General features: G+C 38.4%; 1 protein-coding gene across 1 annotated transcript in view; it reads right to left on the minus strand.

Moving 5' to 3' along the window:
- Window positions 1-20,519, minus strand: part of ACBD6 (acyl-CoA binding domain containing 6) — a 118,072-nt gene that overhangs the window by 87,754 nt on the left and 9,799 nt on the right. Inside the window, exon 3 of the mRNA XM_070746276.1 lies at window positions 17,918-18,014. Coding sequence (XP_070602377.1) covers window positions 17,918-18,014 — 97 coding nt within the window. The remainder of the gene's footprint in view (window positions 1-17,917; window positions 18,015-20,519) is intronic.

Here is a 20,519-nt window from a genome sequence, read left to right on the forward strand (position 1 = left end):
AATTAAATAAAGTATAGACCACATCTTTCTGTGCAGTTGATTTTCTGGCCTAGCTAGTAGGGCTACTTTTGGAGACAGCCCAGAAGCTTGGTAGTCCACAGTCTGGTGACAAAGCTTCTGTTGGGTCAGCCCCATTAGCACAGAATCCCACCTATGTTAGCCACAGGTGAATTAGATTAGTGTCAGATGCAAAGGATCAGGTCCACACATGAAGATTCAGTTAAACTGATTTATTGAGAGCCGGGGTGGCGCAGCAGGTAGAGTGCTGTATTGCAACCCACTTAAGCTGACAGTAGATCTGTAGGTCAGCGGTTTAAATCTCACCACCGGCTCAAGATTGACTCAGCCTTCCATCCTTCCGAGGTGGGTAAAATGAGGACCCGGATTGTGGGGGCAATATGCTGGCTCTGTTAAAAAGTGCTATTGCTAACATGTTGTAAGCCGCCCTGAGTCTAAGGAGAAGGACGGCATAAAAATCGAATAAATAAACAAACAAACAAACAAATAAATAAATTGCTATTCATGCCTATGTACAGAAATCTTCTCAGCTAATAGTTAGCACCTGTTTGGATTTAGATCAAGGGTCAACAGAATTCAATGGAGGTTGGACTTAGTTCAACTTCTCGGCTATGTAGGGATTTTAGGTTGATCCCTCTTTTAACTCTGCCCTCAGAATTTGCCACCCCTTCTCCTACGATTCCATTACAATCACCCAAACAAGAGATGCCATGTTTTAAGTTATAAACATCAGGAAGGAGAAAATGTTGTTACAATGGTCAATTTTAACTATACACAAACTGGATGTATTCATATTCCATCACTATAAAGAAACTAAATTCCAGAAGTACATCTTAGAAGAGATGATGCTTGAATTTGAGTGTGGTAGACAAGATGGGAAATAATGAATTAGATTTCATGCATATGTAAATAAAGCACCACCAAGGGATTCCACACTGACCTGGGGAGGAAGAATCCTTTTGATCTATTGAAACAAATAAATATGTTTACAAATATTGACTTTGTCGGTGTTTTTATTAATGTTTATTTCAGTTCTGCTAGTAGTTTTGGTTGCTTCTTTCTCTTCTAAAAACTTAAAGGGCAGTAAGGAGAGCATAGTGATGTATCAAGCACATACCCATGATATTCAATAATACCATTGGTATGTTTATTAGTTGGTCCTATATATGAAGAAAGAAAATAATCTTGCAGGGAATTTGCATTGCTATGTGTCTGCCAAATACTCAGAAAGCTTATTTACTTATTAAAATGAAATAAAGAGGCTACTATGAAATCTAGATCAAAGCTGTTTTATACCATGAATATAGATGTGTGTATTCCAATAAATAGTTGCTCTGATCACTAAGTTCTCATACAAAAACAAAACAGTTTCCAGTATTTAAAATGCAAATTCTGCCTAGAAACAAGCATGGATTCCATCTGGAAAGTCATGGCCCTTAAAAAGAGGGTAAACATTTTCCAAAGATACCTTTAAACAATTTTAAGCATTTCATTCAACGTTGTTTGGGTTGCAGAGTCCTCTTACTTATGGTGTCTCGGTCTTGGTATACATGCTCATATACTGAAAGCCTGTGTCTTCAAATCCACTGTGTAAAAGATACACCATGACAGATTCCAAAAATTTCAAAAGATTTGATAAATCCTGGTTTATGTCTGCATGCTTGGAAGAGGCTAAATAACAACGATCAGATAATGGGCAGTAAACCCTCATCGGTTTGCTCAGAGGGACAGTGAAGTGTTGCTATTTCTGCCTTAGTGTACTGTACTTTTCAATAAAAACCATAGCTTGACCGAAGGTACAATCAGTTCTTGACCAGCTGTCACTGGCAATGGTGCTCCAGAGGTCTACAATTCTGAAAGCTGTATTCCAAATGGAATGGAATGGAAATGGAGCGAGTACCATTTGCTAACGTCATTAATTCAGTCTTACCTCTATGTTACTTATTTCTTTATACACATGTCAAGAAAATGTACTTCTAAACTGTAGTCAGGTATAAAAGAGGTGTCATGTATCTCAAATGAGAGGTTAAAATATAATGACAGACACATTAAATACACTGTCCAATGCCTTCACAACAATTTTATGTCCATCTTCTTTTAAAAAGACAGTAACTCAAATACAATTACAGCCTCTTACAGAATTAAAATTCAATCGTGGCTGAACAATAAAAAACTTGAAAGAGGATGGCTGAATTATGCAAAAATCATATCAAAAAGAAACCTCACTAATAAAATTGAATCCTGTCTTTAATGGTATCTGTGTCCAGATGCAAACCTTGCATATTATTGAATTTCAGTTTTTTGTTCTCTGCAAAATTATAATAATAAATTCTAACTTTTAAAGTATATTGGAAAAAAGTATCACATTCCATCTACATCAGTGGACAGATCATGACAGAATGTACTCCCCCCCCCCCACTCCAATTTCCCTTGTCTATTTGAGATTCTCAGTCATCTAGGTTTCAAAAAAGATTTTCAACCTTTTTTGCGCTGCGGCACATTTTTTACATATACAAAATCATGGGGCACATTGAGCGGAGGGGAGTGCGGGGACTAAAAAAAGTTTGGACAAAATTTTTTTCTCTCTCTCTCTCTTCCTCCCTTTCACTCTATTTCTCTCCCTCTTTCTCTCTCTTCCTTCCTTCCTCTCTTTTTTGTTCTCTTTCTATCTCTCCCTCCTTCCCTGCCTCTCTTTCTCTCTCTCTCTTGCTTTCTTTCTCACTCTTTCTCTTTCTCTCTTGCTTTCTTTCTCTCTCTTTCTCTTTCTCTCTTGATTTCTTTCTCTCTCTTTCTCTCTCTCTTGCTTTCTTTCTCTCTCTCTTTTTCTCTCTCTTGCTGAGCTTCGCGGCACACCTGACCATGTCTCACGGCACACTAGTGTGCCACGGCACACTGGTTGAAAAACACTGATCTAGGTCATGGTTGTCCCAAAGCTGCTTTTTCAAAAGGCAACTTGACAAAATCCAGTTGCCTTTTGAAAAAATATCTTTGTGACATCCAGTTTCTCTTCCTTCCAACCTCTTCCAATTGATTCCTCCAAATATATATATCATAGTTACAAGACTACATGCAGATGTTTTCCATTCTTGCATGTACAACTGAAAACATGAAGCAAATATTCTGAAATTTCATAACAGCATGTTATAGATCAAGGGGGTCAAACTCACGGCGTTGTCACATGATGTATAGGGAGCCCCCCCTCTTTGCTAAACCAGGCGTGGGCATGGTCAGGGTGTGATGCATCTGGCCCATGGCCAGGAGTTTGACAGCCCTGTTACAGATAAACCTGGGACACCGAATCCGAAAAAAATATTATCCATAATGCAATCTCAGATTAATGTATAAATATATGGTCCATGGGCTACAGTTCAAACATTTTATTCTGGAAAATTGAGAATTGCTCTGTATACCGCCCCGAGTCTTCGGAGAGGGGTGGCATACAAATCTAAATAATAAATATATACTGTATTTTTCAGAGTATAAGACGCATCGTAGTATAAAATGCGCATTAGTTTTGGGGGAGGAAAAAGTGGGGAAAAACTGCCTACCGGGTATTTATCTGGCTAGCTTCCTTAGTCTGGTCAGCTTCAGCAGATTATTTTATTCCCTGGTTAGGGCTTAAAAAAACCCTTATTTGGAGAGAGTAACAATGAAAGAGGTTGCAAGCTGGTAAGAGCTGGGAACATCGTTAGTTGGTTAAGGTTAAGGCTGGAAAGAAACATATTCGGAGCAAGTAGAGCAATGAAAAAAGCCTGCAAAGACTTAGGGCTGGAAAAACATTCTTCCCAGAGAGCAACAATGAAAGAGCCTCCAAGATAAGAGCTGGGAACATCATTAGCACCTAGTTAGGGCTGAAAAAAATTCAAAAAAAGGCTACCTTTAGAATATAAGACACACCCAAATTTTCAGCCTTTTGGGGGAAAGAAAAAGGGTGCATCTTATACTCCAAAAATACAGTACCTTTTCCTCCTTAAAACCAGTTAGGGGTGTGTGTGTGTGTGTGTGTGTGTGTGTGTGTGCATTTTGTGGATTAAAAAGAAGAAAAGGTGTGCTTTCAGTAACTTGTCCACATTTCCTTTTTCTCTGGGATAGATTAAGAGATAGACACGAAGAAGAGAGGAGTAAATTAAAAAATGAAATAATCTACAGAATGTGATGAATAGAACCTCAAAACTTCATGTGTATAGGAACAATACAGTCATACACACACTCAAATCCACATTTTGAGAAATATACTTCTGATTTGGCTCTTTATACTAATTTACATTTATATTAAGCATCACTTCTATTTTTTTTTAAAAAGTGAAATTAAGATTAACAACTGCATTATACTCTCAACTAGTTGCCTAATCAAAATATATTAATGAACAATTGATAACACAGATTAAAATGTTTTGGAAATAGCCAGACAGAATCTTAGTCTTCAGTTAAATTATCTCATCCTTTTGATTACACACTTTAATTTACTTCCCGGGATGAAGTATATAGAAATTGCTTAGGAAACCTATATATTTAATAAACAGTAATACTGTATGAGCCTCTTCAAAATAAAAGTTATACATAACTACAGATATTTAACTAGTTTTTTGACCAAGACTACATACAGCACATGGATGTGTTGCAAGAAGCAAAAATCTTCTCAAGTACACATGAGAAATTAAAGGGTCTCACTCAAAATTATTACAAAAGACTACAAATCAACATTGACGCTTAAAGGCAGTAATATTGTATACAATACTAAGAACTAAGCATATGCAAACTTTTGAGCAGAATGGAATTGATGTTTCTCCTAATTAAATACATGCTGAGCTAAAGTAATACTACCAGTATTATCTGATCTCAGTACAAAATCAATGTGCTTATTTCAAGTATGGTATATTGGGAATTCAACAAGCTTTTTGCAAATATATAAACAGCTCCCATAAGATATAACTTCATACGGTAAGGACAAAAAATAATACCAATATCCACTTATTGCTGAAATATTACATTCCTACCTCAATAACCCTGCAATTAATATTTAGCCAGTCATATAACTATCAGAGTTTAGCAAGACTAAAATGGATTATAAAAATAATATAGGGTTGTAAGTAATTTTGGACTGATTTTAGTAATCTTTCTAAAAGGCAATATTTTTTAATTATAAAATGTAACAATAACACAACTATTATTTGCTGGTATGCTTGGAATTTGCTGAGATGCAATTGTAAGTAATTAACTTAAAAGTTTTTAAAAGCCTTAGATATACTATACTTCCATACAAAACACGTTGTATAGGAATGCTCTGAATAAGAAATATAATTCACCAATTAAGAGCCTTGTTTTGCATTTCTTTCTTATTCAATTTTGTGGTAATCCAACTTTTTCAAAGACTGCAAAAAGAATCTGGACAATTGGAGGAACAATATACAATAACGGTAGATAAACAAAACGTAGCATAACTAAAAAAAGCTTCACAACCACTATATTCCAAGGCCTGGGAAAACTAGCAGGTTTCCAATAATTTCCTAAAGGTAATAAGCATGGGACCTATTTGAAAATTTCAGCTACTAGTAGGATACAAAGTGGATACATTGATACAAACTAGGTGAGGAATATTTGCGATGCTGCGATTTCGTTAAGGCTTCCCTCGCTGGGAAACCCCACCTCCGGACTTCCGTTGCCAGCTGAAGCGTCCGTTTTCGGCTGGTGGGATTCCCCTACTGGGATTCCCCTGCAGCATCGCAAAATCCGGAGGTGGGGTTTCCCATGGAGGAATCCCACCAGCGCAAAAACGGGCACTTCGGCTGGCAAAAGGGGTGAATTTTGGGCTTGCACGCATTAATCACTTTTCCATTGATTCCTATGGGAAACATTGTTTCATCTTACGAACTTTTCACCTTACGAACCTCCTCCTGGAACCAATTAAGTTCGTAAGACAAGGTATCACTGTAATACTTTTCGTAAAGAACTGAATTTAATTATTTTATAAATTGTTATAAAAATTATAAAAAAGATTATGAAAACTGTTGTTCTAGAAAAATATTGTTGATTTTTCTATCTGTTTGGGGCTTACTCCCTGCTGAGGAAGCAAACTCAGTTTAAGACTAATTGTGTTTGATAATCATAATTGTACTTTAGAACCAAAAGTGCTTAATTGTGTGTGAATTAATTGTTACCTCTTGTTTACTAGGAAACAAGAGATAGGAATGTTAAACGAGAGGAAACTCCACCTCTGTATTCAGATGGTCACAAAATTACTACCTTTAACACTGGAAAGCAGAAAACTTAACAATATTGGGTGTGCCCCTGGCAGAATAGCAAAGGGCCATGTAATGGCTGTGTATAAAATGTTTCTGCCTTTAGTTGAGCTTCATACCAGCATATTCTGAATGGCTGAAATATTACACTCGCCAGACACTATTAGGTTTTCTTCATAACATTTGTCTTCATTTAAATGCATCTTGACATTTTTCAGAACATGAAGTCAGTTTGCATCTAAACAATTTTTTTATATTCTGCTTATTTCTTGCTTTGGCTCTAATGAAAAAACTGCTATAATTCAGTCACAAAGTTCATTTTGTACAATACGTCAAAAACACACAGCTTTAATATTTTATTCTGAACAATGTGGCTTCATGAACAATTGTAAAAGTGATGGATCAAAAGCTTTAACTTGGAACTTTAAAAAAAAATAAAAAACAACCCATTAACTAAAATATTGATTAACTTTATATTGTGTAACCTATTTCATGAGCTGAAGCCCCCCCCCCCCGTGTTTCTAATTAATATTAAGGCTATTAAATAACTGGAGGAATTGGCATGCATGCTCTAGAATAGGGGTCTCCAACCTTGGGAACTTTAAGCCTGGTGGACTTCAACTCCCAGAATTCCCCAGCCAGAGTTGCTACATACAGCACATGGCTGTGTTAATTAAATTCTCATTCTGGGATTGTGAGCAATACAGTAACACAAAAGTGGAACATTAGAAACTACATGATGCAGTCTGTTCCTCCAAATAAAGTTACCAAACCAATACTCAAACTTACAAATTCACGGACACTTTAACTACCATATTTTTCAGAATATAAGACGCACCTTAGTTTTTGGGGAGAAAAATAGGGAAAAGAATCTGCTTATCAGCTATACATCTGGCTAGCGTCCTTAGCCAGCACATTATTTTATCCCCTGGTTAGGGCTTTAAAACAACTTTATTCGGAGAGAGCAACAATGAAAGAGCTTGCAAGCCAGTAAGAGCTGGGAACATCATTAGCACCTGGAAAGAAACATTCGGAGCAAGTAAAGCTATAGAAAAAAACCCTGCAAAGACTTAGGGCTTGGAAAACATTCTTCCCAGAGAGTAACAATGAAAGAGCTTGCAAGCATGTAAAATCTGGGAACATCATTAGCGCCTGGTTAGGGCTGGAAAGAAACTTACATGGAGCAAGTTAGAGCAATGAAAAAAAACCCTGCAAAGACTTAGAACTTGGAAAACATTCTTTGCAGAGAGAAACAATGAAAGAGCCTGCAAGGTAAGAGTTGGGAAGATCGTTAGCAGCTGAATAGGGCTGGGGTAGGGGGAAGTTACATTCAGAGTATAAGATGCACCCAAATTATCAGCCTCTTTTAGGGAGGAAAAAGGTGTGTCTTCTACTCTGAAAAACACGGTACCCCCCCCCTCACCCACTTACCGCCTCCCCAACTATACCCTTTGGGCCTGCACTTGGGTGGCAAGCAATACCAGAGCTCCATAACTTCTCCAACAAGCATTCCCTACATGCGGCTCCCTAGCCTACCTCAGCAGTCATGCTGCAGCATCAAAGCAGCAGAGTTTCCAAAAAGCTCATGGAGCCACATGAAGAAAATGTTCACCAGAGAAGTGAGATCTGTTAGCAAAAGTAGCATGGTACTTGCTACTTCTCAGCTGGGTGCAAAAGGTGAAAGGCTGCTGTGGGGAGGGGGGGGACTGGGAGTGAAGACTGCTGGACATATGAATGCTTGCTGGCGCTTGCTATGGCTTGCCATTGAATCTGATGCTTTTTGGAGCAGCTTAGGCTTCCTGGGGCATGGCAAGCAGTTCCAGAGTCACACAGTTCTGCCGCTGCTTGCTATTTTGCAAGGTATTATTATTATTATTATTATTATTATTATTATTATTATTATTATTGTTGTTGTTGTTATTATTATTATTTATTGGATTTGTATGCCACCCCTCTCCGGAGACTCAGGGCAGCTAACAGCAATAATAAGACAGCGTATAACAATAATCCAATACTAAAAACAATTAAAAACCCATTATAATAAAAAACCAAACATACATACAGACATACCATGCATAAAATTGTAAAGGCCTAGGGGGAAAGGGTATCTCAATTCCCCCATGCTTGGCGGCAGAGGTGGGTTTTAAGTAGCTTACGAAAGGCAAGGAAGGTGGGGGCAATTCTAATCTCTGGGAGGAGTTGGTTCCAGAGGGCTGGGGCTGCCACAGAGAAGGAAGGCTCTTCCCCTGGGTCCCGCCAAGCGGCATTGTTTAGTTGACGGGACCTGGAGAAGACCCACTCTGTGGGACCTAACTGGTCGCTGGGATTCGTGCAGCAGAAGGCGGTCCTTGAGATAATCTGGTCCGGTGCCATGAAGGTACCCAGGATGAATGCAGGCTCGTCTCAGAAGGGCTGCAAGATCTAGTGTCCTGGTAGTCAGGCAGAGCCTGAGGGAGCTGTGGTTCCTGATCAAGATAGGAAGGCCCTCCCTAGGCTAGGAATTCAGGGTGAAAGAATAGCTGCAAGCTTAATGGCTTGAGAAATGTTGAGTTTCATTTCCGGGGAGAGTACAGGTCCCTGGTTGTCCCCTAATTGGGTCCCAGCCACTGTGGGGTATAGGTAGCTGTAGCTAGGAACCTCCCAAAAACTTCAGGCTTCCTGGCTGCTGTCAAGACATATTACCTTGTCTGCTGTCAGATTGTACAAAGTTAACAGAAGGAAGCTTCCTTGCTCCCTCTGGTGGAGGCTCCGTGGGAACTACAGCCTGGTCTGTTCTAATGGCTCTGAGAGGCTCAGGAACAGCCATTAGCGGTCAGGTTCCTTAGCTGCCCTCAAATATTGCTTTTCCAAAGGTTTTAAGTGCCCTCTTCTCAGCAGAGGATCTTTTTGCAGGTCTAAGGGCTTTAGTCTACTCTTTGCTGCTGCCCTTTTTGAAACAGATCTGGATTTGGCAGCTCCCCGGTTAACGGGCTCTGGTGAAGCTGGGTTTCTCCATGAGGATTCATTAGAATCTCTCCGCCATTTTGAAAAGCAACAGACAGGGAGATTAGCAGGCAGAGTGTGCCCTGAGATAAGGCAGGGACTCTCACAGTGGCGTGGTCTCAGTTAACTCGCTCAGCCACACTGAGCCAGCTATTTCACTAAGTGGCTTGAAATTCGGCTAAAGGATTGCTCACAGATATTTTCTTTAAAGACAGCAGCAGGGGCTGACCACCTGTTTGACGCTTCGGCAAGCTGTCACTTGCCAAGCGAGATGTTAGGTCTGACAGTGGCTCCACACAATGAGTCCCTCCGAAGCCTTCTCAATCCAAGCAACAATCAGCTGTAATGCGGGTTGGTGGCTCTGCCAGAAGGCAGGACTAGCCAGCACATTCCTGTGGCCCCTGTCAGGGGACTTAGTGTGGCGGCATTGCCAGAACAACTGGCATGGCCAGCAGGGAGAGACAGCCACAATCAGAGATCTGCAGGACTGCAAGACAAGCTCCCGCTGCTTCCGTTGCTGTCAAAAGTCTAGATCATCTGAATACAAAGGAGAATCCAAGACTGGATTAGAAAGTCTGGAAAGGCAAGGTCTCTATCCGGCAAGAAGTCTGATGGCAGAAAAAGACCTCATGGTCCATCTAGTCTGCCCTTATACTATTTTCTGTATTTTATCTTAGGATGGATATATGTTTATCCCAGCCATGTTTAAATTCAGGTACTGTGGATTTATCTACCACGTCTGCTGGAAGTTTGTTCCAAGGATCTACTACTCTTTCAGTAAAATAATATTTTCTCATGTTGCTTTTGATCTTTCCCCCAACTAACTTCAGATTGTGTCCCCTTGTTCTTGTGTTCACTTTCCTATTAAAAACACTTCCCTCCTGGACCTTATTTAACCCTTTAATATATTTAAATGTTTCGATCATGTCCCCCCTTTTCCTTCTGTCCTCCAGACTATACAGATTGAATTCATTAAGTCTTTCCTGATACGTTTTATGCTTAAGACCTTCCACCATTCTTGTAGCCCGTCTTTGGACCTGTTCAATTTTGTCAATATCTTTTTGTAGGTGAGGTCTCCAGAACTGAACACAGTATTCCAAATGTGGTCTCACCAGCATTCTATATAGCGGGATCATAATCTCCCTCTTCCTGCTTGTTATACCTCCAGCTATGCATCCAAGCATCCTCCCAGTTCAGACCGGATCGCCTGAACTGGTGACATTACGGATCCAATTCGGTCAGTGCCAGTCTGTGGGAGCTGCCATCTTTTTTCTTTTTTTTTGTAATTTCCCCCCTGTTTGGATGGCTTCTCTTTCGTTGCTTGAAAAAGGGCCCGCCCGCCCCGGGTTAATACTGACCTTTACGTCTTTGCCCGAAGCACAGCTGGTCAGTTCCTTAGCTGTTTTTCAGGCCGAATCCAGCTACTGAACATGGAAGTGGAAGTGAAATTGTACGAGGGGACACGCGAATGGAGCATGCACATGCAAAACATCACGATGCAAACTAGTGGTGGTTAGTGGCATGGTCATACCCCATTCTTGGACTCTCCCTGCTTTCAGGCAGGAGAACTTTTTGTTTATATTTATTTTAGTTAAATAGCATGTGTCAATCTGTGAAAGAATCTACCCGTACATTTTTACAAATCCTTGGGGCAAGCAGTCTCTACACAAGCCCATCATAGGAATTCAATTTAAAATACATTTATTTTAGCACTAATTATTCTGTGTGAGCAAAAAAATAAGACCTACTAGTGAGGGGGGAAAATGACAGGCCAGGCCTTTTATCATTTTCCTCCAAGGCTAAAGATGATAGGTTTTACCTTTTCTTTTTTTCCTTTTTTAAAATTATATTATAAACATTTTATTACATATATACACATTTGCAAAAATAAGATAAATAGTCAAATCATAAGTTGAAACAATGCCAAACTAACACATACTAACAAACAGACAAACAAACAAAAAAATAGAATAATTCTAGTAGTACAGTATAGCCAATTACTTTTTAAAGTACACTAAACAATAACAATAACAATAAACATATAACATAATATATAATATTTATACTTTATAATTCCCTTGAGGGGGGTAAGTTATAAATCAACATATAGTTTTAAATTATCTTCTGGTGAGGTATATCATATCATCGGTATCTACCATCTTCTCCTTTTGGTTATCCATATTTTTAAATTATTTTTATTTTCTTAACCGCCTTCATTCATTCATATTTAATTTATTTAGATTCATACAAATTTTCCCTGAAAAGTTACTGTATATAGATCTTTTGTGATTTGTCATATCAAATAAAAAGGATATAAAGTATTATTGTTGTTGTATTTCAATTTAAGTTTTGGTTTCTTCTCTTGAACCAATCATAGAAGTATTTCCAAGTTTTATAATGGTCGGATTCTTCTTTATTTTTTAATTTGAGTGTTAATGCGTCTGATTCTGCACAGTCTAAAATTTTTTTTAGTATCAAATCATCATCAGGGGGTTTGGGTTGTTTCCATTGTTGGGCAATTGCCATCCTAGTTGCAGTCAATATATGTATTAATAAATAATGTTTATTTTTGTCTATTTTTTGGTCTATAATCCCAAGAGGGAACGCTTCGGGTCTTCTATTTATCTTAATTTGTAATATTTCTTTTATCCATTTTTATATTTTAATCCAAAAAATTTTAATTATTGGGCAAGTCCATCAAACCCTGATCTCAGACAAGACAAAGACTGTTTAATACAAGTGTAAATCTTCATGGGTGTATGTACTAACACAGATATTTTGCATGGGCAGCTAAGCTATTACGAGCAGGGGCTGCTTTTAAGAATACAGTGTATAATCCAAATAATACCACATTTAATTTTTCTTAGACACAATTTCATCTGCCTTTTTCTGCTTAAATTAAAATATGATGTCAATCAGCTCTGCACTAAACTTTGGTTCGGATGCTAGAATAAGATGTCAATAACTAGAAAACATATGCCAACAATAGGTACCCAATTTGCTTTTGATCCAGTTAGTTGGATTCCAGATTACACCCCACTTGGATCTACTAATTGAAATAAACACCTCAATGTATCATAAAACTATTCCTTTTCCATGTGATACTATGTGTGATTCTATGTGTTGCCATTTTATTTAAAGCTGTATTTAAAGTTATCCTGCTATTTAAAAATCTTTCATGAACATTATTCGTATCATCTTGTATCATACATAGTAGGCGAGTCACAGTCTCAGTCTTTAATTGCAATGGTTTCACAGTGCTAAAAGCAGCCACCCATTACATATTAATTATAAATGCAATGGCAAATAAGATGTGGGTGGATGCTACCTCAGCCACAATCTTGAGATATTTTTTTAGTTGCTTTCAGACTATTTTTCCTAGTTCTTAAAAATAATGAATCAAGATAATCATACTATAACCAAAAGGAAGGCAAGGAAAATAGCTGCATCATCAAATATGTAAGAGCAGCGGAGTCTATTTTTGACAATAATTCAATATATAAAAACCAGATGTTATGATAAAAAGGTGATCTTAAACTGCTGTACCATGAAGCCTATCCAAGTAGCCTATTCAGGCCTACATCCCTGACTCATTTTTAATTTAGCGTATGGAATGTCCACATTGAACTAATCCTGACAATGTCTCGAAAATTATTGTTGCACCCTTTCAAATATACAAGGTGAATTATTTGTCCACTGAAGTATTATATAGTCTACTAACACACAAATGCTTACATGACAAATCACAATTTAAGGGTTTTTCTACCTTAGAACAACCAAGCAAAAAAGACAGTGAACATTTTCATTTAAGAGGATGTTTCCTGAAAAAGATCAGTTCAAAAAGTGATATAGCATTTTCTGAATATGACTTTCAAATCGATTCAGAAAGGAGTTGGGTTTTTTAAGTTTTAAAATCTGAATTTCTTGCTGTAATAATAATAATAATATTTCCTGTATTGTGAAGAGGTTCAAGAGAAAAAAACCCTTAAAAGTCTGGTAACTAATGAGAAGAAAATTTGAACTTCCAGATAAGCCCTATACTGTAATCATTTTTAAAATTATGATTTCAAATCACTCTTCAAATTCCAGGAGCCTATATGACAGTATTCTATTTCAATCCATTGCTCAAATAACAATAGTCTCATCATAAATAAAACAGAAACAATACATTTAAAGAGACACAAAATCAAAGAAAAAATAAGCAATGTGAACAGTTCAGTTGTATATTGTTCTGTTCAAAGTCAACACAATTCAAGATACATACACAAATAATATCGCTCAGTAATTTGGGGAAAGACATTTTTAGGTACCATCAATGATTCACTCCGATGTTTTTCAAAGTAGATCAGGAGAAGTAATAATCAAATGACTTTTTTGTTAAGGATCATTTCAAACTTTCCTAATAGCAATCTACTAACCACTATTCATGGCAAATATGAAAACAAAGATATGAAGAATTTATGTCTGCCTCATTAGGCATTAACCATTTCCTTTCCTTTTTTGGTATTCTCAAAGAAGCAAATCTTTCTAAAATTAGAATCACTATAGAGTAAATTCTGTTCAATTTTATTAACTTGCTTTCAAATATGAATTCACCTATTTGATAGTGGTAGTTTTTGTTTTAGTAACTAGAAAGAATATGTGCAGCATTATACCAAAGAAACAATAGTATAACATTTTAAATGGTTTTATAATGTCACTATGTCATATTTTAAATAAAATACTTGTCTTCATATAATTTATATAGTTGAGTATAAATATAAATACATTTAGGTTTTTGACAAATGAACATTTAAGACCACAAAAGGATCACAAAAGTAAAACATGCATGAACATATACTGCATTACAATTTTAAGAGTATATCAGAGCAAAATCTCAAATTGTTGTTTGGTGACACAGAAAATTATATTACATGAATATTAACTATGCAAAATTTATTTTAAAGTATATAATCTTTCATATCACAATGAAATTGTGCATACTGAAAACTTCAATAATTTATGAATCTTTGCTTATGAAAGATATATAATTAATATATAATTTATGTTAGCAAAATGAAAAAGGAAAACAAGGAGGTAATGCTAGAAATAAATTAGGTCAAGATTTAATTTTCCTTTGAACTTTCAAACGAATCATATATTTTCTTGACTGCTCATAGACTAATTAATATTGCATCATCTACCATAGTTTGCATACTCAAAATAGAGAGAGATCCAAGTCTGATTTTGCTTATAGTCCTCTCTCATTAATAATGTTAACTTTCCAGTTAAGTTTAGAGAGCCTATATTTCATTTGACGTATATTTTATACCAAAAACCTAGATATAAGATCTCTGTTAAAACATTAAAATTATTGTACTCAGTTTTAATTTCTAATACAGTCAATATTGATATAGTCTACACAAACCATTACTTTTCAGGTTCTTCAATCATTTTTAAGAATGCAAAGGGGTCCTAACACAAAAATGTTTGAGAACCCCTGTGCTCTGTGACCATGCCTCATAGTTACAACTGCTAAAAATGTTTTCATAAGGAAAGTCACCCAGATGATAAACTACTTTTTCTGTATCACACCTGGACTGTAAGCGAATTATGAAATGATTTATCTGTCAGATCTCCAACATTTCAATGGTAAGAGACAGTGGCTGGCTAGTACTGCCCTCTGGAGGGCATTTTATAAAGGAAATATTTTCCAAGAACAAATACAAATGCATCTACAGTAGACCTATTTAATGCAGGAAGTAGGTAAGCTTTGGTAAGCACTTCATTATTTTTCGAGCCTGCTTTTTGAGAGCACACAAGCTACTTTCAGTGTTCTCCTCACCTTATCTTCAAGCAGAATGTCTCACATTGGTCCCCTTGGACTAGAAGCACTTAACTAATTTATATTACATTTCTGGGAGATGTCTCTAAAAGCTCTAAGGCAAGACACTAAAATTTAAAAGAACATGAAGGAAATGAAACAATGCATATCTGCTGTAAATCCAAACCTGAAGTTACACAAGGAAAGGCTACGATTTCCAGACCTTTTAAAGAGCTTCCAGGAAATGTCTAGCTGCTTTGGAAATCAGACTCTGAACCCAAAAAGATCTTTGGTCTGATTAAAAGAGCAATTATATCCTCAATAGAAGGGTGAATAAAAGAAAGGAAGCAATACTGTATTCCATTTATATAATGTAGTTAGCCACATAACCTTTCAGCAGCCTGATTTAGTACTTTGCTATGAAAAAGCCACCATATTATCCTATAAATTAACTTTCCTTCACTATCAGCATCAGAGCTCCCTCTTGTGGCAACTGCATGGACTAGCTACAGTAAAATGTTGAAAAATCATTTAAAGGCTTCTGGTTACCAATAGTGTTGGGCAGAACAGAACTTGCACAATTCTGGTCTGTACCGAATTTTGCAGTGTTCGGCAGGCCGAACCCGAACCTCAATTTTTAAAAAAATCCGTGCTCCAGTTCGGTGTTCATGTCGCGCACAGCAAAGCGCCACCGACGGCTGTCATCTGCTGAGAAGAGGAGGAGCCGGGCGCTGGTGGCGACGGAGGAAGGCGAACACCGGGGAGCTGTCGGCCGGTTGGGAGGCACAAAAGGAGCTGGGGAATCCCACAAAGGGAATCTGGGGGCGGAGCTTTGACATCACGTATACTGGCAGGTTGCTAAGCACGCCAAGGTGATCACTTCCTGGATTCCAGTGGCGGCACTAGAATAATGGAGGGAGGATGGAATCCAGGATGTGATCACCTTGGCGTGCTTAGCAACCTGCCGGTATACATGATGTCAAAGCTCCGCCCCCGGAATCCCTTCGTGGGATTCCACAGATCCTTTTGCTTGCGGCGCAGCTATGGCATGCTTTTTCGTAAAAATAAAAATAAATAAAAATAAAAAATCCGTAAAAATAAAAAACAATGGGATTCCGGGGGCAGAGCTTTGACACCACGGAGTTCGGGTTCAGCCGAACTTTGCCCAAATTACAACAAAATGGCACAAATTATCTTAAGCCATTCCCCCCCCCCCCCCAAAAAAAAAATATTCAACCACCAATTTCCTTTTCTACTTTTATTCCACTTTTTCTACGATTTTACTTTTCCAAAGGCAGGGGAAGGATATATTTTGGGGGGCAGATGGAAAGGGACTTGAAATAATATTCTGGGCTTTTTCCTGCTGGTAAAAGAAATTATGCATAATTATGCTTCCTCTACCCCTTCAGGAGTGACTTCCTATATTTTATCTGTGACAAACACACCTTCAAACTGAAGGATTTTGACCTCTTAATTAAGACATGAAGAGAGATGAATTAAAAAGTAATAACACCTGGTTTCCTGTTTTAAATCAACCGCTTTGAAAGATTCTGCATATTCAATTTGTATTTCATTTACAGTATAATATTGCTATAATTGTTAGAAATTCCTAAGATGGACAATATGAAATATATGACAGTTAGTAGGTTAACATTTCCCTCTGCAATCAAAAACAGAACACCAGGCTCTCCTCAATTCTAGGAAGGAAAAAGTTGGGGTTGGGCACTGTACCTGAAGGAAATAAACTTTTAAAATTCAACTACTAAATGAAAATATTCCTTCAAGGAATTACTCATCAGAATTAATTAATGTTGCACTTCTTAACTACCTAACTTTCAAGGCTATAGTTCTTCAGCTAGCCTTAAGCTAGTGATTATGAAGCCAAGAATTCTCAAGCTGCAATCTGTCAAAACAAAATGTCTATATTGTAATCTTCTGGTGTAATAATATCCCTTTCGGTTTTTAAGGTAACAAAAATAAGGCATCCATTGAACTTTTGATAAATCACAGTATATTCTGACAAAGGATTAGCTGGTTTGATATGTATTAACAAAGCACAACACTCTGGAAAAACAATAGCAACCTAACATTATATATACAGTAATACCTCATCTTACGAACCTAATTGGTTCCCGGGGGAGGTTTGTAAGACGAAAAGTTCGTAAGACGAAACATTGTTTCCCATAGGAATTAATCCGGGCAACAAAATTAATCAATTCATCCGTGCAACAACAACCAAAAAAACCACCAAAAAATGCCGCCGCCCGGCTGTCACCTTTTGAAACAGCCGGGGGGCTTCTCGGCGGCCTCCCAAACGCCAAACGCCAAACCCAAACTTCCGGGTTCGGGATGCCGCCGAGAAGCCCCGCCGCCTGGCTGTCACCTTTTAAAACAGCCAGGGGGCTTCTCGGCGGCCTCCCGAATGCCGAACCCGGAAGTTCGGGTTTGGCGTTCAGGTTCAGGAGGCTGCCGGGAAGCCCCCCGGCTGTTTTAAAAGGTGACAGACGGGCTGCGGGGCTTCCCAGCGGCAGCGGCGGGTTCGTAAGAAGAAAAAAGTTCGCAAGAAGAGGCAAAAATTTTCTGAACCCCGGGTTCATATCTCAGGTTGTTCGTAAGACGAGGGGTTCGTATCATGAGGTACCACTGTATATATAAAGAAATAATCCATTTATTTAAAATATCACAATGTCCACTGACTTATAAAACTAAGAAGCCCCCATAGGTTTATTCATACATATCAAGTGAAGGACGACTATGCTTTTTTGATCTCACTTTTAGCCCCTCCAACATGACTAACTGTAAGGAATAATGTAGTCCAACATCCTCTGGAGGCCACAGATTCCTCATCATTGATGTCTGTAACTTGTTGACATACCTGTGGATTCCACATAGGGTCCAATTTTTTCACAGCATCAATGTACTCTCGCATTGCTTGCTCAAGACTTGTGTCACCCAATGCTTTCCAAGCTTCCCTAAGACATACACAGTAGAAGAACCATTATTTAGTAGAAGTTAACATATATATTTCTATATCCAATTCATTACCCCAGGTCAGTTTTATACACTACATTAGCAAACTCATATATGCATATAAAATCTAGACAGTTCTAAATAACCATTTAGATAAATTCAATCTAAGCCTGTCTTATAATAAACACTATTAGATGCACAGACCATCAAAACTATTTTCAATTTTTCTTAAAAGGAGCTTCCTCTCCTCCCCAATGAACTACACTAGAACAATGTTTTATAAAAGAAATGATATAAAAATATAGTACAATGTCACAATTTTCCAAACGACAGGCAAATATCTTAGGCTTTTCTTTCAGTTCAGGAGAAATGAAAACATAGCTTAGTTGAATTGCAGATATGAATTATTAATATAATTGGGCCTTTAAAAAAATAAATGTTGCTCTTTATAGTAGATATAAAATGTAATTCTGGATAGCAATCGTAGTATTTCAATAGGAAAACAGCATCTACTTTAGTATTGATCATACTTTGAGCAAAGAGAGAGGCAACTGATCAAATATATTAAGGATTACGTATAATAAACATTAAGTAAGCAAAAGAGATACGTGCTAATTAAAACTACTACTGTTTATATGAAATACTGTCACTATTCTAATAAATGGTATTTATGTTAGAGTGAAAAAGTTATGTGGGTAGAGGTTACAGATAGCCCATGACTTACTACCACTATTGAGTCATTAAATGAGATATCCATATGTTGGATTTGCTCAACTACAATCCTAATTCTCCCAGTTGTGTTCATTAAGCATTCATATGGATTATTGAGCAATTGTGTGGTGTGTCTCAGATGGAGGAAAAGGCCCCAAAGACCTGGTACTCACTGGCATGGGAAACCCTGTCACAGCCCAAGAGGCTGAATCTTCTTCTCACCCCACCATGATTGAGAGGCACGAGCTTTCTCCCTACCCCATCACATGTCTAGGCCCTCTATCCATCCTACTAATAATTAATAATAATAATAATAATTTATTAGATTTGTATGCCGCCCTTCTCCGAAGACTCGGGGCGGCTCACAACAATAGTAAAAGACAATATGACAGCATGACAAACCTAATATTAAAAGAAAAAGATATATAAAACCCCAACAATTAAAAAAACATGCAGCACACGCATACCAAACATAAAATATAAAGGCCTGGGGGAGGTGTCTCAGTTCCCCCATGCCTGGTGATATAGGTGGGTCTTGAGTAACTTGCGAAGGGGGAGGAGGCTGTTTTAATCTCCGGGGGGAGTTGATTCCATAGGGCCGGGGCCGCCACAGAGAAGGCTCTTCCCCTGGGGCCCGCCAGACGACATTGTTTGGTCGACACAACCCGGAGAAGGCCAACTCTGTGGGATCTTATCGGCTGCTGGGATTCGTGCGGTAGAAGGCGGTTCCGGAGGTATTCTGGTCCAATGCTATATAGGGCTTTAAAGGTCATTACCAACACTTTGAATTGTGAGCAGAAACTGATCGGCAGCCAGTGCAGGCCATGGAGTGTTGTAGAAACGTGGGCGAATCTGGGAAGCCCCACGATAGCTCTTGCGGCCACATTCTGCACAATCTGAAGTTTCTGAACGGTAGCCCCATGTAGAGAGCGTTGCATTAATCGAACCTTGAGGTGATGAGGGCATGGGCGACTGTGAGCAATGACTCCCTGTCCAAATAGGGCCGCAACTGGTGCACCAGGCGAACCTGGGCAAATGTCCCCCTCGCCACAGCCGAAAGATGGTGTTCCAATATTAGCTGTGGATCAAGGAGGACACCCAAGTTGCGAACCCTCTCTGAGGAGGTCAATAATCCCTCCCCCCCCAGGGTAATGGATGGACAGATGGAATTGTCCTTGGGAGGCAAAACCCACAGCCACTCCGTCTTGAGCTTGATGACACCCATCCAGACCCCAACAGCCTCCAGGCACCGGCACATCACTTCCACTGCTTCGTTGAGTGGACATGGGGTGGAGATGTATAACTGGGTATCATTGGCATATTGATGATACCTCACCTAGCAATGATAATCATTCTGAAGGCTAGGAAGACTTTTTTTTCTGGCCAGGAAGCTAGTAAATATGATTGTTCTGAAGCTGCAGAAAAAAGTAAACATAAGTGAATCCAGGCAGAGTGGCGCAAGAAGGCCAGGGCCTCCTGTGCATGATGGGTCGACAAAAATAGCCAGGGAACAAGTTCAGGTCTCCAAGACCATAGCAGCTTTGCCTGTAGTGGCTGGCTAAGAGAGTGATTGAGGTGGGAGGAGAGACAAGGTGGGTGATCAATGGAGGAATTGCAGCACATTTGCAGTTGTAAGAGTGTATGTACTGCCAAGCACCCAAATTTTGATCAAATTAGTGCAAGGGCACTGCAAGAGCTGTAACTTCTGGCTGAGGCTGAATGAACATGAATTAGTTGGGGACTATCTGTATTTTTTATTTATAACCAAAGATAGATACTTTTATATGTGTGTGCAT

This window comes from Erythrolamprus reginae, chromosome 3, assembly GCF_031021105.1.
Source record: "Erythrolamprus reginae isolate rEryReg1 chromosome 3, rEryReg1.hap1, whole genome shotgun sequence".
Lineage (NCBI taxonomy): Eukaryota > Metazoa > Chordata > Lepidosauria > Squamata > Dipsadidae > Erythrolamprus > Erythrolamprus reginae.